The sequence below is a fragment of the Cibotium barometz genome, chromosome 32 (assembly GCF_041138505.1).
Source record: "Cibotium barometz isolate CiBa-2024 chromosome 32, ASM4113850v1, whole genome shotgun sequence".
In the NCBI taxonomy this organism is placed as follows: Eukaryota; Viridiplantae; Streptophyta; class Polypodiopsida; order Cyatheales; family Cibotiaceae; genus Cibotium; species Cibotium barometz.
This window is the reverse complement of record NC_141077.1, coordinates 29,513,956-29,540,504: the sequence shown is the minus strand read 5'-3', so window position 1 is coordinate 29,540,504 and position 26,549 is coordinate 29,513,956. Positions and strand designations below refer to the sequence as shown.

Here is a 26,549-nt window from a genome sequence, read left to right as displayed (position 1 = left end):
GGTTATACATTGATGAGGTGGCTGACTTCATTACACGGGGAGGCGGAGATGGAGTTGATTTAGCAGGTACCTCAATACATATTATGCTTTATGTTGCTGATATTGTATTAGTGTCTGAGTCTCCAGGAGGTCTACAACAGCATCTACATACACGGGGAGGCGGAGATGGAGTTGATTTAGCAGGTACCTCAGTACATATTATGCTTTATGCTGATGATATTGTATTAGTGTCTGAGTCTCCAAGAGGTCTACAACAGCATCTACATGCACTCGATGATTTCTGCACACAGAGGGGTCTTACTATGAACCTTGGGAAAACCAAGGTTATGGTCTTTCATACATCGAGACAGGGCAAGAGTAAGCTAACATTCACTCTCGCAGGACACCAGGTGGAGGTGATGACATCATACGTGTACCTAGGGGTTACCTTCTCTGCAGAGCAGCCACGCGCTTCACCATGGGTTCAGCAACCAGAGCTAGATTGACACGAGGATATGCAGCATTGGCTATGCTAGAGAGACAATGCCACCAGGCGCATTTTCAGGAGCCCCGGACGAAGGGGTGGCTATTTGACACATTAGTCACACCGACACTGATGTATGGAGCAGCGGTATTGGCGCCAAGCCTTGCTACCCATTGGTGGACACAAATAGAGAGACCACAGGCCCTCATGATGGCACGCATGATACGCAGCAAACCGTCAGTACCTCGTGACATTATCCGAGCAGAGTTTGCTGCGCCCCCTATGATGGTAGAGGCCATATTCCAGACTATATGCCTGCTAGACAGATTCAGAGAGATGCCACAAGACAGATTGTCATACATAGCTTTTGAGACATCTAGACAGCTGGTTGAGGCAGGAGACAGAGGATCATGGTATGCACAGGTCACACATTGGTTCTCACAGCATGGCCTAGACATGAATCATCTACCACCATTCCAGTATGACAGGGATGCACCACCACATATCCGTCTCTCTCATAGTGAGAGGAACAAAGTATTGAGACACGACCTATGGCAGCTCTATACACGAGAGACATGGATATCGCCTACACAACCTCTTCCACAAGATGCTATACTACAGAGATCACTTCATGAGTATCACTAATGATGGATTTATAGAGAGTCCTAGATACATGGAGGGCTTTTTACCACACGGCTCCCGAGTGGCTATTGGTCAGCTTAGAGTTTCATCACATCGATTGGAGATCGAGACTGGCAGAGCAGCACGGATCCCCCGAGAGGAGAGGGTATGCAGATTGTGCAGAGGAAGTGGAGAGTGAGGAGCATTATGTATGCAGATGCAGAGCATATACAGCCATCAGAGAGAGATTCCATTTTATTCAAAAAGCCACATTCCCTACGCCAGATCTTTGAGGTAGCAGATCAGCGCATACTAGGGAGATTCATTCTAGACATACAGCGTCACAGAGACGTCATTACAGGCTCAGAAAGCTCCAGAGGGGGGACGACAGACACACATTACTACATTTTTTCAGAGATCCATCCCACTCCCAGCCCCTCAACGGCGGCAGGGAATTACTCTCCAGAGAACAGAGACACTCAGAGCCCACAGGAGACAAAGGACACCTAGCTTCAGACACCACGCCTATACCAGAGAGAGATGACAGAGATCAAAGCTCAGTTTCACAGAGAGGGTGCGGAGCGACTGGCTCGCTTCACAGCAGACCCAGGCATGTTCTTCAGGGAGCTGTGGACACCCCCTTCATTGATGTATACAATTTTATACCCCCAGTATGGTACAAGATGGAGCTAGCTAGGTTGCATATCATGATTGTATACTCCATGCATATAGCTTTGCATTCTCCTAGTAGTAGAGCTCCATCCCCTCCCCCACTCATTGTACTTATTGCACACCTAGATTCATCTTTTTAGTTCAGTACTTTTTCATTTTGTTGGGATGACAGAGGATACCCCATACAAGTACACCGATTTGTCTCATAGACCGAGTTCGGTCTTTTGGAAGACGTTAATAAAATCTTTCTTTCTTTCTTTCTTTCTCAATCTCCCCCTCGCTATGAAGTCATCTCTCTCACCTCAGAGATCCCCTTTGTTGTTTGCATAAGACTCTCTCTCTCTCTCTCTCTCTCTCTCTCTCTCTCTCTCTCTCATTTCCACAACGACATGTCTTCCTCCCCCTCTTGTCTCTGATCTCCACAGAGCCATCTCTCTCACCTCAAATATCCTCTATCGTTTGCTTAGGGCTAACCCTTCTATCACCAAAAGTGTGGTGGATTGGTTATCTCATGGAAATGTTATTCAGCATGTCTCATGTTCGAATCTCCCCCCCCCCCCCCCCCCCCCCTCGAATAGATCATATTTGGTCTCTTGGGATTGTTCTTACAACGTTAAAAAAAGCTCTCTCTCTCTCTCTCTCTCTCTCTCTCTCTCTCTCTCTCGCAGGTAAATCTCATCATGGCAAGTGGAATGTCTTTGTGCGAGCCCCTCTTCTTTCCATAGAAAGGTGTATCTTTTCGTCCATGGCACCTACAATGTGTCTATACGTATAAAGTCCCTGTCTCCTGTTTCTTTCAAGAGCTCCCTCTCTCTCTCTCTCTCTCTCTCTCTCTCTCTCTCTCTCACACACACACACACGCACACACACACACACATATATATATATATAGGATGCTTACAAGAATCTCTCTCTCTCTCTCTCTCTCTCTCTCTCTCTCTCTCTCTCATCGATAAGCATACAAGTTACTTGTAAGTTGGAGAGGATTGCTGGAGTAGGGCGAAGGGGACCAAGGCTACTATCCCATGGATAAACAACTCTGGTTACCCAAAGAGGCACTAGGCTTCATAGTGCAAACGTGATGTTCTTACAATGGTGGTGGTGTTCATGATCCACGAATGGTTTACACACCTGAATACAGTTTTTATGAAAGTTAATTACAACTCACCACAGTTATTTATGAACGTTAATTACCACAACACTTTGGGCTTAGAACCGAAAGGCACGCAACCATGAAGACTTGGCATACAACAAATGCCCAATTATTTAGCAATAATAAAAAGAAGCCTAAAAATGCAGTAGCTTATTAGAATCATGTGAGCTAAAAGCACACAAAAAAGGGGGTGGAAAGAAATTCTCACGTACTGAAAGTACATGCACAAAGTGCTGATTTAGACACTCCCACAATGTGTAGATTTTGCACTAGCGAGGATTCAACTAACACAAACTTCTGGAATTATTTTATGTGCAAAGACCTTTCACATGCTGCACTACCTAGTACACATCTGCTAACTACCTATTTTGGTCGACTAAGGGGCCAAAATGACATTAACCTGCCTCCTAATTTCATTCTTCATTTCTGTTTTTCTCCACACACACAGCATTCAAACATTTCAACAAGGTGAAGGAAGTCAAAGGACAGTACAGGGCCAAAGTATATCAATCTTCATACATAACTAGGAGTGACGCCTCAAGTGGCAGCTTTAACTACCGACAACCAAAGGCACCAAACTTAGATGCTTGTGAGTAGAAAAGTGCAGTCCAACACCTCTTTAGCAAAGTTACGGACATTAACCTCAAATCATTGGTTAAAAAGAACTATTCCTCCCTGGAGAATGAAAAGACAGTCATCCATATCTTTGCTTGGGGTTTTTTTTGACATTATGTCATTCGAAACCTTACACTCACAATTAGAGGCAAACATGGTTGTAGCTGAGCAAGGGACCGGATAGAACGGTAAGCTTCGTGAAAAAGACTTCTCTTTCCATCCACCAGGTATATGAAGGTGGTGGATCTTGATCAAAGTGCAAGAACAGACCCTGCAGTACGTCGTGCATTCCAGGAATACTCTATTAACATTTCAATTTACTCAAGTTTATTTGAAGTTTGCCAGAAGTTACAAAAAAACACCCCACTTGTTTCCTTACACAATTCTTCCTTTTTCAAAGTTTTTTCAGTCATCATCCATCTGATGGAGCTAACATAATCACACATATAGCGTAAGTGTGCTGCTGACAGCCTTGCTCATCAACCTGCTTACGGTGTTTAAGAATTAATTATGTGCCTGCAAAAATAAAAGGTTACCTTGAATCACATAAGTTCCTTACAAAGAGGCGGTATTACGAATCACAAAATAAAGAATTTAGGGGAAAAAAATTGCTTGGATTTATTTTTGCCTCGCCTCTCTCTCTCTCTCATGTACATGGAATTAATCCTCAGATTAGGAAGCCTAATCCAACAAGATTAGGGGACCCTGGGGTTAGGAGATAGCAAGCAAATACAAAGGGCTAAGGTTCAGAATTAATAAAACTAGGCTATTGACTATCTATTCCATGTTAGCTATTTATAGCGGCAGTTATCACTATATAAGTGATGCCTTGGGTTAATTTTGTGTAGTCAGTTGTGCAGTGCACTTCTGATGGGTCTGTGCCTCGACCAGAAGTTCTACTTCTGCTGTGGACATGGCAAATCGCAGAATAGGCTTGCCAAGGACCCCTATGGGCAAGCACTCGCGGTATGAGACGCCGGTGCTGACTGGCATGTATCTATGGAGTGGAACCTTATCCCCTCGCTCGGGGGTGGATCGAAGTACTGATCCTACCATTGGGTGATGAGCTTGCCTGCACCCCTTTTATTTGGTTCTCTAATCTTGTGTTGAACTGTGTTTAGGAGATCTTGGTTACTTAGGCCTGGGAGGCCTCTAACACTTGGTATCAGAGCCACCTAAACGCGGAGTTTACAGAGGTTTGCGTGTCTTTCATGGTTTATTTCACGTTGAGATTCCCAAGTATTCTCTCTCAGCACCACAGTTTGCTTTTTGTATCGTAAGTAGGGTTACTGTCTGGATTGTTTGTGGATTAAGGGAGAATCATGCGCATAGGAGATGTGCAGATGACCCTTATGAAACCCTAGTTTTTCCCTCTGATTTAACTCTGCCAATACTCAGATGATACCCTTGACGTGTTTGTAAACATGTGGGCAAGGGGTCGAGTTTGGAACCCTAAAACTGTGGCAGAGGGGTTCTGGACAGCAGACATCGGGTGTTGGTGGGGAGCAGACGTGTTGAAGAAGTGCATGACAGTCTGCCTACAGAACAGCAGCTTGCTGTTTGGCGTAGCAGAGAGGGGAGAGGGGGACCACGCCAGCAGAGAAACAGTCAGAGCAGCATACGACGTGCATACATGCATGTGCGCAGACTGAGCAGGCCGTCAGGAGGACAGAAAGCGGCAGTTGCTATTTTTGGATTTTTTTTTTCTAAAAAGAGTTAAAACAGGAAAGCACGCGTTTTTTTTTTGGAAATCTTCTAAATAGGGCAACTTTGGCCGCTTATAGAGTTTCTAGAAGCAGGAGCATTTTTTTCTTTAAGAAAAAGCACTAAGTGTTTTTTAACCCCAAAAAAAAAAAAAGCAAAGGGCAGCCTATTTAATAGAGCACATCCTAGCCATTAGACCATCAAACGGAGATCTTTCCTTACGTTCAGCGTGGGACAAAACAGTGGGGAGCCTATTTAATAGAGCACATCCTACCCATTAAACCATCAAACGGAGATCTTTCCTTACGTTTGGCATGGGACAAAACAGTGAGGAGCAGAATTCGCACCTCTTCTTGTACACGGAGCTCAGGAAGGCTTTGGTAAGTGGTTTTACCCAATGATCTCAGATTTTACCTACGGTTTAGTGGTTTTTTACCTCACTTTTCTGGAAATTCAGAATTGGCACATAACCAAATTTCCTTTCTTTTTGCAATAACAAAGATACATGCTTGCTTTTTTCTCTGTTCCATCCCTCATACCCATGGCGACACCCCTTTACCGATGATTTATCGGATCATGAGCGGGAATGGGAAGACTTAAGGGGCAGAACTTCGGAAGTCTGACCATGATACTGAGCTTGGACACCATACCATAGGGTGGAGAAGGCTTACTTCGACAATGAGATGCAGAAACTCCGAGCAGTGCTCTCTCCACTAAAGAACCAGGGCAGTGAGCTGGCTAATCTTCGAAAGGAGAGTACTTTATTGCATCAGTAATGTAGATCACTATACTGCAGAAGGCGGCAACAAGTAATAGGGCACATGTTAGCAGCTCCTTTCTTCACCCCAGAGGTTTTTTTCAAGGGAGAGGAAGGAGAGAACCTAGGAAGTGGTTGATGCATGGCTGAATAGGTGGAATGTTCATTTTGAATTCCATCCTTTCCAGGAAAGCCAAGGTATCCATACCCGAGAAAGTAGAGAGGGTGGTGGTCAATAGAGCGATGGAGTTCTGCAAAGCTTGCATCAAGGCTGCGATTTGTGCCTGACGTTCCGTCGAAGAAGCTTCGAGAGCTACTTTGAACTCTTGGAAATCTGATTTTGACACAAAATCGTCAAAAAGATCGGCATCGGTACCTTCCGTAGCCGGCAAGCCTTCGCGTTCCACGAGGGGCTCCAACTCTGATTCTTGGGTCGACATCGTGAAGAGGGTACGTGGAGAGAAAATTCGATCTTTGCACAATAAAAGTGCACGGGAGCTTGAGAGCTTGAGAGCTTGAAAACTTGAGAACTTGAGAGATGTGTGGCAAGAAGCCCACTTGAGGGGGTTTATAAAGGTTTCCCAAAGGCCAAAAATCTTCAAAAGCTAGGCTTAGCTTTTGCTTTAGCTTTTGTGTTTTTTTTTTCCTTGAATATATATATATATATATATATATATGGATATATATATCCTCTTTCCTTTAAAAAAAATAAAACACCTTGGAAACCTTAGAGAGGGGAGGACTTTTAAACCTTTTTTTTTTTAAATTAAACTCCCAAAAAAAAAAACGAAAGCACTAAAAAAAACGAAATGCTTTCCTTGCGGTTTTTTTTTTCGCTACCCTCCTGGATTAGCCCGACGGCAAGCTGCCGTCAACTGATGTGCTGCCGGCGCATCATGTCTTGCCGGCGCTTGCACACTTGCTGACTGCCCTGCGCTTACTCGCCATCCTGCGCCTGCCACGAGTGCCTGGGCGCCCGCCTGCTGTGCGAGGCCTGGGCGCCTGCCGGCCTGGTCTGGGCGCCCCCTGGGCTGGCTGCGCTAGCCTGGCTGCCTGGCCGACCAATCTCCTCCTTGCGACGTCCCATATCGCCACGAAGCTGCCCTCGCGGGCCTCGAGACTGCTGCCGGTGTAACGGGAGGCGGACGCGTGTGTTGGAATCGTATAAATGTGAACAAGATTCTGAGCACTTAACACTTGAGCATTACAACCACAAAGTTGAAAATGACAGTACACCACATAAAGGGGCCGATGATAGGCTGACCCCCCCCCTTTAGGTTATATTACCAAAAGAGTCTGCAAGTACAAGTTTACGGGTGCCTGGGGATTCACCACCAGCCTGCACCTAATTCTTCCAAATACATCATGAATGAATACATTTCAAACAAGAGAATCTGTAGGTACATCCACCCTACACACAGGTACATCCGCCCTGCACAAGCCTCTTCACAGGTACATCCGCCCTGCACAAGAGTATCACAATCCTCACAGGTACTCCGCCCTGCACAGGATGTAAAAGGATCTTTAGGCCCTGTTTCCACGCGAGAAACTGATCCAGAAACCTGTGTTCTCCGCGAGCAAGTGTTCCCAATGCTTGCCCTAAACACCTGTTACACCAGGAATCCTTGAGACACATCCATGCTCACATATTCCATTGCTGTCCGGCCTGTTTTATGCAATAACCAATCCAAAACAGCAGCTTTCCATCGCGAGAAATCCACCTGTAAAGGGTCCTACAGCCCTGTGGAGGTCCCTAGAGCTGTCCTGTACTGTCCAAGTTGACTTTGGACACCTGTAACCAGCCCAAAACTCGCAATAACCAGAAAATACAGGTCTGAAATTTACCAACCAGCCCTTTAGAAGAGTGTGGGGATCGATATCCAAGCTTGTGTGAGTCCGGGAAGCAAGCAACCAGCCCTGTAGCAACTCCAAAAGCTTTAACCAGCTCTCCAATGTGTTGAGTTATGAATAAAACAGCCCAAATGGCCTCTTGAAGGAGGCGCCTTTCTCCAGTGCCACCTATGGGGCTTGGTGGGTTCACATACAGGCTGACAAGTGTCCCCATAAGGTGTCCAGGTAGGTGTCCAGCCCATAGTGCTCCATTTGTCCTGTTTGTATAAGTTTAGGTCCAACCAAATGGGAAATGGCCATAAGCTGTCCGGACTTCATTAATTTTAGTCCAACCAAATGCGAACGCATTATAAGTTGTCCGGTCACTTATTAATGAGTGTGGACCTGCAAACCAATAAACTTTAGTAGTAAATGAAATAAGCTGTAAATTGAGTGTGGACGCACTTACCACTTGCAAAACCCATAAGCCCACAGTTTTAGGCCCAAACAGGTGTGCACACACGCGTCCACAAGGTGCCCGGGCGTCCCCGGTCCCTCGGACTTCACAAGCCAAAATAACAAGCATTGTCCAGGCAACAAGACAATGTCACACAAAGTAAAATAAAATTATGGCATGCATCATTTATGCATTGTGCACATGTAAACTTGGAGAACCACCTATCATCATTCTTGTACTTGAAAATATTCCGCCTGCCATCATAACACACCATGTGTGCATGGCCGGAATCCACACGGGCACCGCCCGAAAGTCCACAAATGTCCTGCCATGTCCTTGGACTCATATGCATCCACTCATATGATCCATACACATGCCCAGGTATAATACATACATGCATCCGCATGTTTCTAGGCCTGACACGCATCCGCATGTCCCTAGAATATAGGGATTTGTGACATCCCCCCGGTCTATTCGGCTGAAACATGCCGAACCTTCAAGCTTGTCCAAGATGTCATCAATGCGCGGAATCGGAAACCGATTCTTGATGGTTATCTTATTGAGGGCACGGTAATCAACACACATCCTGTAAGTACCATCCTTCTTTTGAACAAGAAGTACCGGCGAGCAATATGGCGAGGAACTAGGCCGAATCAAACCCTTTTCCAAAAGTTCATTCACCTGTGCCATAATCTCTTCTTGTTGACTAGCACTCACCCTGTATGGTGGCCTATTAGGTGGAGAGCTACCGGGAATTAGATCTATGCAATGATCTTCCGGCCTCTCTGGTGGCAACCTTGCTGGCAAAGCATTTGCAAAACAATCTTTGAATTCATTCAAAAAGTTAAGCTTGTCTTGATCTAATGTACTAACATCAACACTAGAATGTTCAATGGTATCACATACAAAAACCAAGTAAGAACAAGCTGATTTCTTTATTGCCTTATTAATTTGTACATGGCTTACAAGAGGTATGGTACTTCCAGTAGTACCAGCATCTATAGAGTGCTCACGGCCTCTATGTACAAAGCTGATTTTCTTCTCTTTGTAAGCCTTAACAGGCTCTAAACGGTGATGCCAGGGCATCCCCAACAAAACATCACAACCTGTAAGAGGAGCCACTAGAAAGCTCTCATAGTCGAGGTAGTCCTGTATTTGTACACGGAGCTTACCAATGACCGGAGTTACATCAACCTGTTTGCCCTCAAAGGCGGCATCTGCATTCATTTGCATTCCCATGTCTTCCACATTGAGACCTATGGCGGCAGCCATTTGTACGGATATAAAGTTATCTGTGGAAGCATCATCAAAAAGAAACAAAGCGGGCTGATCCTTCAATTTGCCCCAAGCCTTGCATATGACTCTACTCTTGGGCTCATGCCCTGTATTACCCTGCACATCGGGTACAACATTCACAAGAGGCTTTTGCACATTAGGCTCAGCATTCTTAGGATTCTTTGGGCATTTAGGATATATATGATCTTTACTGCCACACTTAAAGCATTTTCCAGCCTTCCTGTACTCTTCCAATTGCTGTTTTGAGAGCCCAAAATTGTGGTGTTTACCCCCCGGCTTCTTTTCGGAGTCATCCTTTGCATCTCGGCCATCTTTGGGAGCATTCTTAGGTGGCTGTCCACCCTTTTTCTGGTCATAACCAGCCCTGAATTTGCTCTTGTTTTGACCTGCAAATGGCTTATTTGTGGGTGCTTTCATGTGCAAGTTCTCTGCAATCATGGCTGAGTGTATAAGCTCTTGTATGGTCTTATTTGGGTACACTCCCAAGCTTTGTTGGATGATGTGATGGAGCCCCGATTCAAACTTTCTCTTCTTCTCGTCCTCTCCAATCTTCATGAAGGGAGTAACCTTGAGAAGGACTTTCCAAAACTTTGCTATGTATGAAGCAACGGACTCTCCCTCATCTTGGGACAGCCAATCCCACTCCTTGCGTACATCCTTTGCAAAGTTTGGTGGTAAGAATTGATTATAAAACTGAATTTTGAAAGAAGACCAAGTTGGGGCAGCACTTCCATCAAGTATTTTTGCAAGCCACCAATCACTTGCCGTATCCTTGAGATGCATTCCCACATGCCCGAGCATAGACTTTTTCGAAAAGTCTTCATTGCAAAAAGCTATCTCAAACTGTCTGATGAAAGCAAGTGCTTTGGTAGAGTCCATCCGTCCCTGAAAGTTTTCAAACTTTACATCCTTGTCACCGGACTTGAACTCTCGAGGCTTCTTTCTTCTATAAGCATCCCTATGTACATCCTGTTCATCTGCATGATGATGATGCCGCGATGAAGATTCACGATCCCTCTTCATTCTCTCTTGAGTCACACTCTCCAAATGAGTGGAAAGCTCAACACGAGAACGGACATGTCTTCTTGGAGCAAAGCGGGAATGAGTAGAGGATCCCTCATCCTTACTCTTCTCTTGACCTGCATCAAGCCTAGCACCAGGGACTCTTGTCCTTTCAGCATTTGGCACTTGCTGTGCCCTTTCTGCTTGTTGTGCATCAAGTGCATCACCACGGGCAGCCATGAGGGGTGGCTTCTTGAAAGCCAAACTACCATCTGCTTCAGTGTATACATCACCCTTAACCATTAGGTATGCAAGTGCAAGCTCTCGGGGTTTCTCAACATCCATTTCCTTTGCAATTGCTTCAAAAGTGACTTCATGGACCGAAGCTTTTGCCTTCGCAGCCAACACCCTTTGTACATCCGGGTCATTTTTCAATGACCTAAGCTCTTCGGTTTCAGCCCTATAGCATCGCACTTGACGCCTCAAAGATTCCAAATCAGAATGCATAGTGTCATGAGTACCTGCATCTCCATAGACATCATTGCCTGCAGCATCTCTTGCATCCTTTGTACCATGAAATTCACGGTCCTGTGTGTTCTCCACACTGTCAGAAATGTGGCTGTCCATGACACTCAAATCAGGTCACCACTTATGATTCCAAGCCTCAGACCGTTTTTCCAATGAGGGGAAAAACTGAGCTCTGATACCAATGTAACGGGAGGCGGACACGTGTGTTGGAATCGTATAAATGTGAACAAGATTCTGAGCACTTAACACTTGAGCATTACAACCACAAAGCTGAAAATGACAGTACACCACATAAAGGGGCCGATGATAGGCTGACCCCCCCCCTTTAGGTTATATTACCAAAAGAGTCTGTAAGTACAAGTTTACGGGTGCCTGGGGATTCACCACCAGCCTGCACCTAATTCTTCCAAATACATCATGAATGAATACATTTCAAACAAGAGAATCTGTAGGTACATCCGCCCTACACACAGGTACATCCGCCCTGCACAAGCCTCTTCACAGGTACATCCGCCCTGCACAAGAGTATCACAATCCTCACAGGTACTCCGCCCTGCACAGGATGTAAAAGGATCTTTAGGCCCTGTTTCCACGCGAGAAACTGATCCAGAAACCTGTGTTCTCCGCGAGCAAGTGTTCCCAATGCTTGCCCTAAACACCTGTTACACCAGGAATCCTTGAGACACATCCATGCTCACATATTCCATTGCTGTCCGGCCTGTTTTATGCAATAACCAGTCCAAAACAGCAGCTTTCCATCGCGAGAAATCCACCTGTAAAGGGTCCTACAGCCCTGTGGAGGTCCCTAGAGCTGTCCTGTACTGTCCAAGTTGACTTTGGACACCTGTAACCAGCCCAAAACTCGCAATAACCAGAAAATACAGGTCTGAAATTTACCAACCAGCCCTTTAGAAGAGTGTGGGGATCGATATCCAAGCTTGTGTGAGTCCGGGAAGCAAGCAACCAGCCCTGTAGCAACTCCAAAAGCTTTAACCAGCTCTCCAATGTGTTGAGTTATGAATAAAACAGCCCAAATGGCCTCTTGAAGGAGGCGCCTTTCTCCAGTGCCACCTATGGGGCTTGGTGGGTTCACATACAGGCTGACAAGTGTCCCCATAAGGTGTCCAGGTAGGTGTCCAGCCCATAGTGCTCCATTTGTCCTGTTTGTATAAGTTTAGGTCCAACCAAATGGGAAATGGCCATAAGCTGTCCGGACTTCATTAATTTTAGTCCAACCAAATGCGAACGCATTATAAGTTGTCCGGTCACTTATTAATGAGTGTGGACCTGCAAACCAATAAACTTTAGTAGTAAATGAAATAAGCTGTAAATTGAGTGTGGACGCACTTACCACCTGCAAAACCCATAAGCCCACAGTTTTAGGCCCAAACAGGTGTACACACACGCATCCACAAGGTGCCCGGGCGTCCCCAATCCCTCGGACTTCACAAGCCAAAATAACAAGCATTGTCCAGGCAACAAGACAATGTCACACAAAGTAAAATAAAATTATGGCATGCATCATTTATGCATTGTGCACATGTAAACTTGGAGAACCACCTATCATCATTCTTGTACTTGAAAATATTCCACCTGCCATCATAACACACCATGTGTGCATGGCCGAAATCCACACGGGCACCGCCCGAAAGTCCACAAATGTCCTGCCATGTCCTTGGACTCATATGCATCCACTCATATGATCCATACACATGCCCAGGTATAATACATACATGCATCCGCATGTTTCTAGGCCTGACACGCATCCGCATGTCCCTAGAATATAGGGATTTGTGACAGCCGGCCTCGGCTGCACAAAGCAGGTGCACGTCTGCACTAGATCCAGACTCCAAGACCATAGAGCTCTCACAAACTTGCGAGACTCTCTATGATACAATAACTAACCTTGGCCACCCTTTTATAGGCTCTTAGCCGGTCATCGGGCGTCCACACTTGGCCGCCCGCCCGTCCATACTTGGGTGTCCGCCCGTTAGTATTTCCCTAACTCAACTCGTCAATCAGCCTGCCTAGTTCCAAGCTTCCCCAAGCCTCGAAACTAGTCTTACATGCGTATAGCACACGGTAGATACACACTGTTCACATGACACGCAAGGTGTGGGTTTATCCTCTTCGTTTGAAGAGTGATACATTCTCAGTGTTTGAGAAGTTTGTTGCTCATGTTGAGAATCAAACTGGCAAAACAGTGAAGGCTTTGCGTTCCGACAATGGTGGAGAGTATATGTCCAAACAATTTCAGGACTTTTGTGATGCTAAAGGCATCAAGAGGGAGCTCTCTACTCCTTATGATCCTCCACAAAACGGGACAGCAGAGAGGATGAACAGGACCATTCAGGAGAAGGTCCGTTCTATGTTATCACATGCTGCGTTACCTCATGGTTTTTGGGCTGCAGCTGTTATGACAGCCATTCATCTTATAAACAGGTCACCTAACACGAGGCTTGGTGGGAAAGTGCCAGAGGAAGTATGGACACGGAAGCCTCCGTCCTACAAGCACTTGAGAGTGTTTGGTTGCGTTACGTACGTACACATACGCAGGGAAATACGCACCAAACTTGATCCTAAGTCTCACAAATGCATATTCCTAGGATATGGTGACAGAGGTGAAATGGGGTATAGACTTTGGGATCCAGTGAATAGAAAGATTATACACAGCAATTATGTCATTTTTGATGAAACATGCATGTATAAGGAGCCTGCAAGGCAACAGGAGCCTGGCAGAGTCATCTTTGATGATGATGGACATCATGGACAACAACCAAGGGCTGTAAATCAGCCATTACAGCATCAAAACCAGCCCTTAAATGGTGCTGGAAATGGTCCAAATGGACAGCTAGAGATGGTAGAAGATATCCCTATGGATATCCCACAGTTAGAGGAGATACCGGGCATGATCTTTCAACCTTATGGCATGGAACAAGAGCCACCAATAGGTGATATGCAGGCTGGACAGCAACCTGCAAATGATGGTCATTGGGTACGAAGGTCCACAAGACCCTCCAGACCCCCTGACAGGTTTGTTCCAGGGGTTGACTACTTGATGCTCACTGACTGTGGGGAGCCCTCTGTTAGAAGTCATCTCCTGTCTAGATTTATACACCAGGGCCTTTGTTGTGGGTGTGCCCGCCCTTATCAGGTGTTATATCATTTTTCCTCACTTCCCGTATTTTTTCCCATTTTTCTGAGGCTTGGGAGGGCTGCCAGATGATGCCAGGAGCACCCCAGTGCTGGCCGACTGGATGTTCATCAGTCGTGGGCTACAAGGCTGCTGGCCGACTGGTTTTCTTCAGTCGTGGGCATCTGTATGCTGGCCGACTGCATTTATGCAGTCGTGGGACTTTTTCTCCAGTCGTGGGCACTCTTACTGCTGCCCGACTGCCCTCTATGGGATGTATATATAGGCCCCCAGCCCCCATACCTTATTTGTATCATTTCTCGGGATCTTCTTGTGTATATCAGAGCAGAGTTACACGACTACATCTCTCTCTCTCTTGTGCTGTTTTTCTGCCTGCGTTTTTGCTTTGCTCGTGTTCCCAGATCTGGTCATCATCTCCGCTGCGTATTCAACAGAGCCTAGGCTCTAGATAGGTCTTGGGATTTGTGTGAGCAAGAGGGGGACTGCTTTGTGGCTGATTGGTGGACTGTTTTGGGCTGATCGGGAAGAGAAGGTGCAAGAGGAAGGCGGGCTGATTTGCTGGACAGCCACTTGCAGGTTTTAGTTCTTCTTTGTCAGAATACGCAGCGGAGATGATGACCAGATCTGGGAACACAAGAGCAAAAACGCAGGCAGAAAAACAGCACAAGAGAGAGAGAGATGTAGGCGTGTAACTCTGCTCTATATACACAAGAAGATCCCACATGTGGGATCGTGTCAACGCCAGGGTCCGTTCGTTTATTTTCCTCAACTGCACACCACAAGTAATCAATCATGTAAAGCACATGACGCTGGCCAGAGGTATATGGCAGCATTTGGCCTCACTTTACAACAGGGTATCGCCCATGAAGAGGATTTCCTTGGAAGTACAGATGCGGGTTATGAGCCTTGCAAAGTCGACGACGATGCGGGAGCATATTAACAAGCTGCAGGCTCTTCAGCAAGAAGTTCTTCAGGCTGGGAAGGAGATATCGTCAAAGGACATGGCCATAACATTGCTGTCACATTTGCCCTCTTCGTACTCAGCATTTTACTCCTCTTTGATTACCAGTGGCAGGCTCAGCACCATCACGTGGGAGGAGCTTGTGCCCATGGTCCTGGACCAGGAGGAACGATTCACGAACCCTCCTCAGGGTGGAGGTTCGGAGGCCTTAACTGGCCAACGGTCGAAAGGCCGTAACTCGGGCAAAGGGAAGGCTTCATCGGTGAAGTCTTCTGAGAAGAAGTCCGACGCTGACCGCGAAAAACTAAAGGCAGAGAGGACCTGTAATGATTGTGGCGAGAAAGGCCACTATTGGAGGCAGTGTCCCAAGCGGAAGACCGAGAAGGGTGAAGACTCCTCAGCAGCAATCATGAAGACTCCGGCTTTTGTGCACCTGGAGGTGATGGACACCGATGCTTCATTTTCTTCAAGCAGGGAGGAGATTGGAGGACTCTCCGCAACGGATACTCGGGAATGGATTCTCGATAGTGGTGCTTCCCGGCACATGACTCCTTCCCGTTCCGGTTTTCAGGATCTCTGCAGGTGTTCTGGTCATATTCTTACTGGGGATACGTCCACTATCCCAGTTCGCAGTGAGGGCAGGATGGAGATAGTTCCCGATTGGCAGAGGGGGGAAGCATTCCTCCCAGGTGTTGTATGTTCCGGCACTTGGTTTTCACATGTTGTCAGTGCATCAGGTGTGCAAGACTCGCGTACGGGTGGAGTTTGATGAGCATTTTGTTGCTCTCCGGGACAAAGCAACAGGCCAAGTGGTTTGGGAAGGCGAAGTGGAGAATGGAGTTTACAAGCTTTCAGCACTCTCTCTCCCAGGTCCTCAGGTTTGTGATGAGTGGCAGTCTGGTAATGGCCACTCAAGTGTGGATACGCTGCAGGTGCGGGCTTTCCGGGACCAAATGGTGGATAGCTTGCCAGTAGATGGCAGCAATTGGCAGGAACTTTCCAGTACTGATGTTGGTAGTTCTTGTGTTCGTCAGTTAGAGGAAGCTGAACAGGTCACTTATGCTCTGATGTCTCGTAGTGTTCGGGACATAGAACTTCCAGTTGTTGAGGATGTTCTTTCCACGGGGACCTTTCGGAAAGCCACGCAGGTGACAGGTGCTTACTTGCAGAAGGAGGTGGTTTCTCCAGGCTTTGTGGTTCCGGATTCAGAGGGGGTGGTTGACAAGTTTCATCAGGTTTCCAGGACTTGTTTGTGCACCGTAAAACAGGTGTTGATCCTTGTGAGCAGTGTGATGTCTCTGTGACTCAGAAGCTATATGGTTCATTCATCTGGTTGATGGACACCAGATTGGACGGGAGCTTCCTGATGAGGCAGTTGAGCTCTTGGTTGCAGATGTCTCTTTGGAAGGCAGGATTGCGTTTCCTGTGGTTTCTGCGGCATGCGAAGGATCAGGGACTCTTGTACACAGGAGGGGGATTGTTGGATGGAGTCCGACTCCACGGTTGGAGTGACTCAGTTTGGGGAGGAGATCCGGACACGAGGGGATCTACTTCAGGCCCAGGAGCAGTTTTACGGAGCAGTTGGAGACAGTCATCTTTTGCCTTGTCGAGAACATAGGCAGAGTACCACGCTGCTTGTGATGCTGCTTGTGAGGTGGTGAGGATGCAGAGGTTGCATTGCAGGTTTGGGCTTCCACTGGAGGAACCCATGGTCATCGAGAGGCACTTTGTTCGTGAACAGATCGTTGCTGATGACATCTTGCTAGAGTTCTGTTCGACGGAGGACAGTACGGTGGACCTCTTCACGAAGTCGCTCTCTCAGGATTTACTCAGGCGGCACCCCAGCTCCCAGTGGTTAGTTACACAGCCAGGAGCTGAGAGGGGGTGTTAGAAGTCATCTCCTGTCTAGATTTATACACCAGTGCCTTTGTTGTGGGTGTGCCCGCCCTTATCAGGTGTTTTATCATTTTTCCTCACTCCCCGTATTTTTTCCCATTTTTCTGAGGCTTGGGAGGGCTACCAAATGATGCCAGGAGCACCCCAGTGCTGGCCGACTGGATGTTCATCAGTCGTGGGCTACAGGGCTGCTGGCCGACTGGTTTTCTTCAGTCGTGGGCATCTGTATGCTAGCCGACTGCATTTATGCAGTCGTGGGACTTTTTCTCCAGTCGTGGGCACTCTTACTGCTGGCCGACTGCCCTCTATGGGATGTATATATAGGCCCCCAGCCCCCATACCTTATTTGTATCATTTCTCGGAATCTTCTTGTGTATATCAAAGCAGAGTTACACGCCTACATCTCTCTCTCTCTTCTGCTGTTTTTCTGCCTGCGTTTTTGCTTTTGCTCGTGTTCCCAGATCTGGTCATCATCTCCGCTGCGTATTCTGACACCCTCTTGTTATAAGGAGGCTTTACAGAGGGCAGACAAGGCTCTTTGGGAGCGTGCTATGAAGTCAGAAATGGATTCTCTGCACAAAAATGGAACATGGAAGTTCGTGCATTTGCCTACAGGCAAGAAGGTTTTGCCATGCAAGTGGGTTTACAGGCTCAAAGTTGCACCTCATGCAAAGCCAAGATACAAAGCCAGGTTAGTGGCTAAGGGCTTCAAGCAGGAGTATGGTGTGAACTTTGATGAGATCTTCTCTCCAATGGTCAAAATGACCACACTTAGAGCTGTATTAGCTTTGGTTGCTCATGATAATCTGGATTTGATTCAGATGGATGTGAAGACTGCTTTTCTTCACGGTGATCTCCATGAGGAGATATATATGCAACAGCCAGAGGGTTATGCAGTGAATGGAAAGGAGAAGCTTGTATGCAAGCTGAAAAAGAGTCTTTATGGGCTCAAACAGGCACCAAGGGAATGGTATCATAAATTTGATACATTCATGAAATCCCAGGATTTCAGGAGGAGTGACATAGATCACTGCTTATACACCAAGAAAGCTTTGGATGGCAGTCTATAGATTCTCATCTTGTATGTTGATGATATGTTGATTGCTGGGAAATCTCGTAAAGAGATGGATGCCTTGAAGAAAAGGCTGCATCAGACCTTTGATATGAAGGATTTGGGTGATGCAAATCACATTTTGGGTATGCGAATACTTCGGGACAGAAATCAGCATGTGTTGTATTTATCTCAGTTGGAATACATTGGCAAAGTATTGCAGAGGTTCAATATGGAAGAGGGGAAGAAGTCTAGTACTCCTTTGCCTCCATATGTGAAACTCAGTGCTATGGACAGCCCACAGTCGGATAGTGACAGGGCTGATATGGCCAAGATTCCGTATGCTTCAGCTTGTGGCAGTCTAATGTATGACATGGTTGCTACCAAGCCGGACATTGCATTTGCAGTGGGAGTAGTTTCTAGATACATGGCCAAACCTGGCAAGAAGCATTGGGAAGCAGTGAAAGGTGTCATGAGATACCTAAAGGGCGCACAGGATATGTGCATTTGCTTTGGCAAACAGGATGCATTAGTGCATGGTTACACGGATTCGGATTATGCCGGTCATCCAGATAACCGGAAGTCTACTACCGGTTATGTGTTTACATTCACAGGAGGTGCTGTGTCATGGATATCCAGGATGCAGAAGTGCACTGCCTTATCTACTACAGAGGCCGAGTATATTGCAGCCACAGAGGCTTGCAAGGAGGCATTATGGCTATCTCGGTTAGTGGTTGATTTGGGTTATACAGGGAATATTCCATTGTTGCATTGTGACAGTCAGAGTGCCATCCAGTTGGCAAAGAACCCTGTCTTTCATGCAAAGACGAAGCATGTGGATGTGAAGTATCACTTCATCAGAGAGGTGATAGAGAACAAGCAAATTCAGCTTGTCAAGATTCATACAGATGACAACCCGGCTGATCTGTTGACAAAGAGTTTGCCTCCAGAGCGGTTTGCTCATTGCAGACACTTAATGGGCATTGGATGAGGCCAGTTTCAGCCTTGATATGGCCTTGTATATTATCATGTACATGCTGATTTTTTCTTTTCCTTCATTTAAGGGCACTTTGCCTTTAAGTGGGAGGTTGTTGGGGCAAAGGCATTATGCCCACCCTTGTAGTGTGTACAAGCCCATAAGTTTTATAGTACATAGCACACTTAGTACTTTTAATGTACTAAGTGCACTATGTGTACTAGAGCAAATATACATGTGTGATAGGGGAGTCACACACTCATACTGTGAGTTGACTTATCCCCACATGTCTCTCTCTCTCTCTCCCTTCTTCCTCTCTGTGTATGTCTCCCACATGAAACCCTAACTCTCTCCCTTCAGTGTGTGTGTGCGCGCACGCGCGTGTGCACGTGAGGGGTGTGTGTGTGGGAGCATATATTGATACCAAGTTCTACACCCACTATTGGGCACTGATGACGTTAGTGGGGATGTCGTAGTATCCAATCCATACTATGCATGATGGAGTTGATGGTTTATCATCTTGTGGATGACTACCATGAGGTTATAAATTGCACATTCTTATAAGGTGAATTTGGACATGTTCCTCGATTTATCTAGGTATGTATGTGTGTGTGTGTGTGTGTGTGTGTGTGTGTGTGTGTGTGTGTATATATATATATATATATATATATATAACCTCTAGGTTTTGAGGTTCTGAGATCAAAAGGTATGGTTTACAGGTTACGGAAGGCCTTGTATGGTCTTAAACACGCTCCCAGGGCTTGGAACCGAAAGATTGATTCTTTCTTTCTGAGAAAGGGTTTCCAGAGATCACTTGCAAATCCAAACTTGTATCTCTTTCGGGAACGCGGTATGGTCACCTTGATTATTCTCTATGTGAATGATCTTATTCTCACTGGCGGTCATGTGGAGCACATAGCTATGACAAAGGCTACCTTGTCAGAGGAGTTTGAGATGACAGATTTAGGCTTACTTCATTTCTTTTTGGGATTGGAGATTCGGCAAACCCAAAAGGGGTTCTTTGTTTCTCAACAGCGGTATGTTCATGAGTTGCTAGAGGCCTTGGGATGGAGAAGTGCAAGCCTATTTCATCTCCGATGGACCCGAATACCAAACTTACTGTCATGATCCTTGTGAGCAAGTTGATGCCTCCTTATATCGGAAGCTTGTCGGTTTATTGATTTGGTTACTGAACACCAGATTGGACTTGAGTTTTCCAGAGAGTCTGTTGAGCTCATTTATGCAGACACCTTTGAAGACTCATTGGGACGCAGGATTGTGGATCTTGCGGTATCTGCAAGGTACTAAGGATCTTGGACTCTTTTATAACACCGGAGGGGGCGAAGGACCAAGTCAGTCTCCGAGGTTGGAGTGACTCTGATTGGGGAGGAGATCCAGACACGAGGAGATCTACTTCAAGATACGGCTTTACCCTTCGCTTAGGAGCGATTTCTTGGAGCAGCAAGAGGCAGCTCACTATTGTCTTCTCTTCTACTGAGGCCGAGTATCAGGCTGCTTGTGGTCATATTACGCTGTAGAGAGTGAGGGCCAATGTTGTGGGTGTGCCCTCCCCTGTATGAGTTTTCTCCATTTTTCCCATTGTCTATTTTCCTAGTTGTGGGGGTGCTATTTTTCCTTGTCAGCTTGTAGGTGTGGCTGGTCAGGTGGGGCCCGTATTTTTATTTGTTGGCCGACTTAATGTGTCTGTTGCTAGCCGACTGCATTATTATCCAGTCGTGGGCTTGTCCAGGGGTTGTCGGCATGTTTTGTACTAGCAAACCAGCAACCCCTAGCCCATATATATGTGGGCCTTGCGTCCCCCCCCTTGTTTTATACTGGATTTAGGTGTATATAGCATAGCTTATACAGCCTTCTCCTCTCTTGCATTTCTATACTTTCTACTCTCAGTACTTTGTCTCATTTCTGCTGCTCATTTTGACAGATCAACCAAGAAGAAAGTAGTACTGAGATGGGGTGAGCCACAGAGACATGCCTTCAACTTATTGAAGCAGAAGCTAACTACTCGACTGGTATTGGTCATTCCAGACCTAGTGAAACCTTTCGTGGTGGAATGTGATGCAAGTGGGGATTGTATAAGGACAATTTTGCAACAAGAAGGGCATGTGGTAATAGGCTGCCTTTGAGAGCCGAAGGTTTCAACATGCCGAGAAACACTCGCAAGCTTATGAGAAAGAACTTCTAGCCGTGATTCATGCTCTTACTTCATGGAAGCATTATTTGCTTCGGACTGATTTCATTGTAAAGACAGATCATTAAAGTTTGAGATGTTTTCTGACCCAAACTAAGCTTTTTGCCTCTACCCGTGCCTGAGAGGCCATGGGAAAGTATAGCGATGAACTTCATTTTTGACTTGCCGAAGTCGAAGTTTGGAAATGATGGTATTTGGACCATTGTGGACAAGTTCAATAAGCAAGCTCATTTCATTCCAGTAAGCAAGACCATCAGACCACATGGCAAGGATTTTCCAAGGCTTAACCCTTCTAGGTGAGAGTCAAAACTTGATAGAGAGAGAGAGAGAGAGAGAGAGAGAGAGAGAGAGAGGATCTAGACTCAAAGAGATTGGAGAGAGGAAACTTACACTCTACAACTGGCTCTTTGTAACTAAGAGAAAGAGAGAGAGAGAGAGAGAGAGAGAGAGAGAGAGAGACTATAAGAGAGAAAATTTTGTCTCCGCCACTTGGAGTCTAAAACTACCAGAGACTAAGCAAAAAAAAATTAGGTTTGCGTCCACTGTGTAATAGCAAGAGAAGGGACTGTTTAAATAACGTTTGGGTGTGTGGGAGTGGAGGCTGATTGGGAATGTCTGTGCATAAGTGTGCAAGGAGACGTGGCATGGCCTGAATGAGATAAGCCCTCACACATGAAGTAGTTAAATATATTTAATCTCTTGCCTCCATCATGCTCATACAAAAAATTCATCCACTTATTATTAGGGGAGCTTGACTCATAAGCCTCCATACCTTTGAATCGTCCTCGTTGCCATAGCCATGGCTATGTCCATTTCCATGTCCATGACCATGGTCATCATGATCCCATGGGTGGCGCCAGCCCTGCCATGCCATATCCATGCTTAATTTTCTCCAGATTTAGAAATAATCAACACCAAAAAACTACAGAAAGAAAAAAGAAGAAAATAAGAGTATACCAGGAGAACAGGACCGTCCTGCTTCGCTCTGTACAAAATCCAAAACCTAAACCGCGAAAAATGCACAATTGTTCATCAAAATATGACAGTTTTAGGCGTTTTCATAGCAAATGGGTGAAAGCATACCACATCACGGCGCCCATGATCTGACCAGTCCGGACCTGCCAGCGCTTAGGGGGGTGAAAGGTGAGGCCGCCATGGCTGGCATCGTGGCCGTGGGCGCCATGTCCGTGTGAGCCTGCCATCTCTCTCTCTCTCTCTCTCTCTCCAAACAACACAAATGCATATGTTAAGGAAAGTGCTAGCTGTGTGGCCGCCCAGCGTGACTACATCGTGTGGACACGCTAGGCAGTTCTCAATCGTTTTTGTTGCAATCCTTGAATAATCTGATGATGCTATGAGTCAATACCAAAAACCAAGCGTTATGTCCCTCGAGTAATCAACACTCCAATTTAATTTCACAAAACTCGGCCCAACCCTTCTTTTGATTTACCTTCAGAGGTGTGCTTATTTGATGTGGCTAACTATCATGGGTGGTCAAAGCAGCGCAAAAGCGCATGAAGTTTGCACGACAATATGGTATACACTATAGCCCGGAGCACTACAAATGATACAAAAGAATTTAAGTCTATGGCATAGTTTGTAGTCAAATTGAGCGATTATTGCTTTGGTTAGACCCTACCATGTATGAGGACTTATGTCCCAGATTTTTGCATGACATTGCTCGATGAGCACATGACCAAGGCCCAAAGACCTCTCATGAAGTTGTTATCTATGACATTGCTCGAGCACATGACCAAGGTCCAAAGACCTCTCATCATGAAGCCACCCGATTGCACAGAGGGTCGAAGCAATGTTCAAAGGGGCATTCATCGGGGTGGTAGGTCAAATGCATTATTCTTTCCCATGGATGTTGATGTTCAAAATGTGCATCATTCTTTTCATAGATATTAATGTCCAAAATGTGTAGCTAGGATCGGTAGCGCCCAGGGTTTTGACTACGGTCCTACATTTGCAATTTGCTTTAACCATGTGAAAAGAGATAGCATGAGAGGCAGTGTTGACCGAGATGGTTTGAATCATGCCCAATGGAGTCTTTAACCCATGTCTTGTCAAATTTTAAGCATCCAAACATCACTATAATATGGTTCACATCTCTCCAAGGGGCCATCTAACATATATGCAATGTGACAAATTCCTTTCTCCTGCTGGTAGGGTCCAAACTTACAAGGGGAGGATTGAACAAGGGAACTCACCGATCATTATACGTGTAAAGATCCCAGGAAATCTGTTCCGACAATGTATAGATACCACATGTAAAGATCTCAAGCAATCCGTTCCAACCATGTATAGAGACCACGTGGACTATGTAGATGTTATGTGAGTGAACTTTCTTGAGAATTTAATTATATTTATTCAATAAAAATTATAGTTAGAGATGAGAGTACATGAATATCTCTAAATAATTAGAGAAATATAAAGAAAATAAATTTATGATAAAAATAGCATATTTATGATAAAGATCCCCAAAAAGTAGGTCGGTTTTTGCATACGGTTGAATTCAGCAAAACGGCCCACGCAAAGTTGTAGAGACCAGGCCTATTCCTGTAATTTTAAGTACCAAGTTGACTCTATTCTGACAAAAAACCAGAGAGATACAGTGGCTGCAAGTTGCAGGCCTGTACTTGTATACATGGAGTCAAGACAGGCTGAGACAAGCAAACGTCTATAGGGAGTATTAATTCTCTTATTGTTTTCCTTATATGGTTTAATTATTTCCTTATATGGTTTATGTGGTATCAGAGCTACAGGCCAAGTACAAGATCTTTTCACATGCTTAGGGAAAGAAAATTAAAGATGTGGGTTATGGACTAATCTATTAATAATTGAACTATAATGCTTTTGCTATTTTGCAGAACATCATTGCAATCAAATCTATGTAAGGTGCTACCTTCCTACTCTTAACTCAATCTTATGATTGCCAATTTTCATATTTATTATTCAAGTTTATTTCAACTTCAAATAGGAATTAATCTTTTCATCATTATCTCCTTTGACATTAAGGTAAGCACATATATTTAGACTTGTTGATTTGAGCCATTTCAAACCTAAGAATTGCTTTCCTCAAATTTGAGAGATTCTTGCTATAAATATCTTATAAAGGTATTTATACAAACCTCAATGAAATTATGACTTACATTTTGTATAAGTTTATTTTGTTCGGTTTAATTTGATCTATCTTTCTTTTATGTCTTGAACTTTGTTATTTTTCATTCATAAGAGTGAGTTATTATTAAATAGTTAAATTCAAGTTTTCATTTTATTAATCAAGATTGTTAGAATTGTTGCTAGTAGTCATTCATATTTATATTTGTATTTAAACTTTCAATGTATTGAAAAGTCATTTCTATCTATTGTTTATTTATAATCTCACATCCTCTCATATAACTTTTCAACACTCAAGGTTAGTATCTATTATCTTGTATCCATAATCAATTTATTTTTCATTGTTATGATTTTAAGTTTCTCACAAATTATGTTCAAGAATTTTATATTGCTTATTCATAGAAAAACGATTCACATCTCTTGGAGTGTTAAGTTGTTTTGATAATTTCAATCACACCACAACAACGGAGAACAGTTATACTCTATTTGTCAATTCTTAAATGGATACCTGAGCGGTTTTGTCCCACCTATCCCAACCTCACCCAATCTTACTTTCAAACACGGGCCAATTTATATTGCTTATTCATAGAAACCATAACGATTCACATCTCTTGGAGTGTTAAGTTGTTTTAACAGATAATTTCAATCACACCACAACAACGGAGAACAGTTATACTCTATTTGTCAATTCTTAAATGGATACCTGAGCAGTTTTGTCCGACCTATCCCAACCTCACCTAATCTTACTTTCAAACACGGGCCAATTGATATGATGCAACTGAGGACAGTTGTTATCCCGGGTAGGAGGGATGTCACGGTTTATATGTCCATCTTTCTATGGCTAATTGGGGATGCCTAATTAGCACTATGTTCGTAGCATGTCACTTGGGTGATTCCGAATATTCTATGTGTAGGACATATGAAATTAGGGATAGCTAGAACTAAGTATTGGATTTATTACTTATGTGATGTCGTGGACTTTTAGCATGTGTTGCTAACTTGTAGTGTGTTTGAATGGACAACCTTGAGTAGGTTGGTGAGATTGACGTGCTTTGTGCTCGTAAGCCAGAATGGTTGGGACGACGTGATGGTGGTGAGATGGTGTGAGTAATTACCGAGAAGGGTTTTCTCAGCCACACACTGGATGACAGTTGTTTTCTCAGGAAAGAGGCATTGATCTGATGTGTTTAATCACCCTCCGGGGTCATTTGGGGATACCCATGGCTTAGAGAAAACTGGACCTGAGTACGGGTTAGTACTCATGATTACTGTCGGTGTTAGTAGTTGAGCTACTAACATTGTGTGATGGTGGACAACTAGTATAGTTGGAGAGAGTGTGAGCATGTGTTACTCACAGCTAGGGTGAATATGGCATGAATATAAGACAATAGATCGAGATGGTTGATATCTTAACAACAATATCGGGCTTTTGGTATGACGGGTATGCTTCTTATCAACTGTTATTATTTTTTTGATGAAAAAAAAGAAATATATTTAACAACATGCATACTTTGTTATTGATGGTTTTGGTAGGACTTGCCAAACACATTTTATTGAGGTAATGTATGATCTAATGTACCATGTGTACAACCTTGCTGGTTTGTTGGACTTTTCTTTTGTCAAATTTCTAGGCCAGGTTTTGCAAGCTACGCAACTAAGGATAGTTGCTTTCAGAGCGCATAGAGAGCATACAAAAATCACATAGAGCCCACTCCACCTGTGTATGAGATACATGGATCATATACACTACACCAAAACTACGTCGGCCATTTGGACCATGTATAGAGACCACACAGTGAGAAGACTAAGCTGGGAGATCCCATAGAGTCCATTCTAACCATATGCATATCACATGGACCATATAGAGCACGTCTTGATGACACCTCGACCACATAAAGATCACATACAAACCATTCCCACCTCATACATATTATATGGCCCATGTGGATAACACATGGGCTATATTAAAAATCACTTGTACACTATCCTGATCATACATGCTCTATATGAATCACTATGAACACATACAAACTATATCATGCACAACATTAGGATCACATGTAGTCTATTGCCACCTTATG

General features: G+C 44.8%; 1 protein-coding gene across 2 annotated transcripts; it reads right to left on the bottom strand.

Moving 5' to 3' along the window:
* Positions 1-3,411: 3,411 nt before the first annotated feature.
* LOC147620062 (NADH dehydrogenase ubiquinone 1 beta subcomplex subunit) lies at positions 3,412-22,659 on the bottom strand. Of its 2 annotated transcripts, none has more exons than XM_086772216.1 (4): positions 22,429-22,659; positions 22,303-22,348; positions 22,118-22,207; positions 3,412-3,795 (listed from the first exon to the last, which is right to left on the bottom strand). In XM_086772216.1, exons 1-4 carry the CDS (start codon positions 22,545-22,547, stop codon positions 3,667-3,669), a joined length of 384 nt encoding a protein of 127 aa, XP_086628342.1. In that variant the 5' UTR covers positions 22,548-22,659; the 3' UTR covers positions 3,412-3,666. The 2 variants fall into 2 exon arrangements, with proteins under 2 accessions (XP_086628342.1, XP_086628343.1); XM_086772217.1 differs by lacking the exon at positions 3,412-3,795 and adding an exon at positions 3,813-4,040 and having other exon boundaries at positions 22,429-22,635.
* Positions 22,660-26,549: the final 3,890 nt, after the last annotated feature.

What these genes read in the sequence shown, in the direction of transcription:
- LOC147620062 (XM_086772216.1), bottom strand. Translation starts at nt 22,547, where the DNA reads ATGGCAGGCTCACACGGACATGGCGCCCACGGCCACGATGCCAGCCAT. An exon ending in ATCATGGGCGCCGTGATGTG is followed by an intron (nt 22,349 to 22,428) that starts GTATGCTTTCAC and finishes TTCGCGGTTTAG; the next exon opens with GTTTTGGATTTTGTACAGAG. An exon ending in AGGACGGTCCTGTTCTCCTG is followed by an intron (nt 22,208 to 22,302) that starts GTATACTCTTAT and finishes ATGGCATGGCAG; the next exon opens with GGCTGGCGCCACCCATGGGA.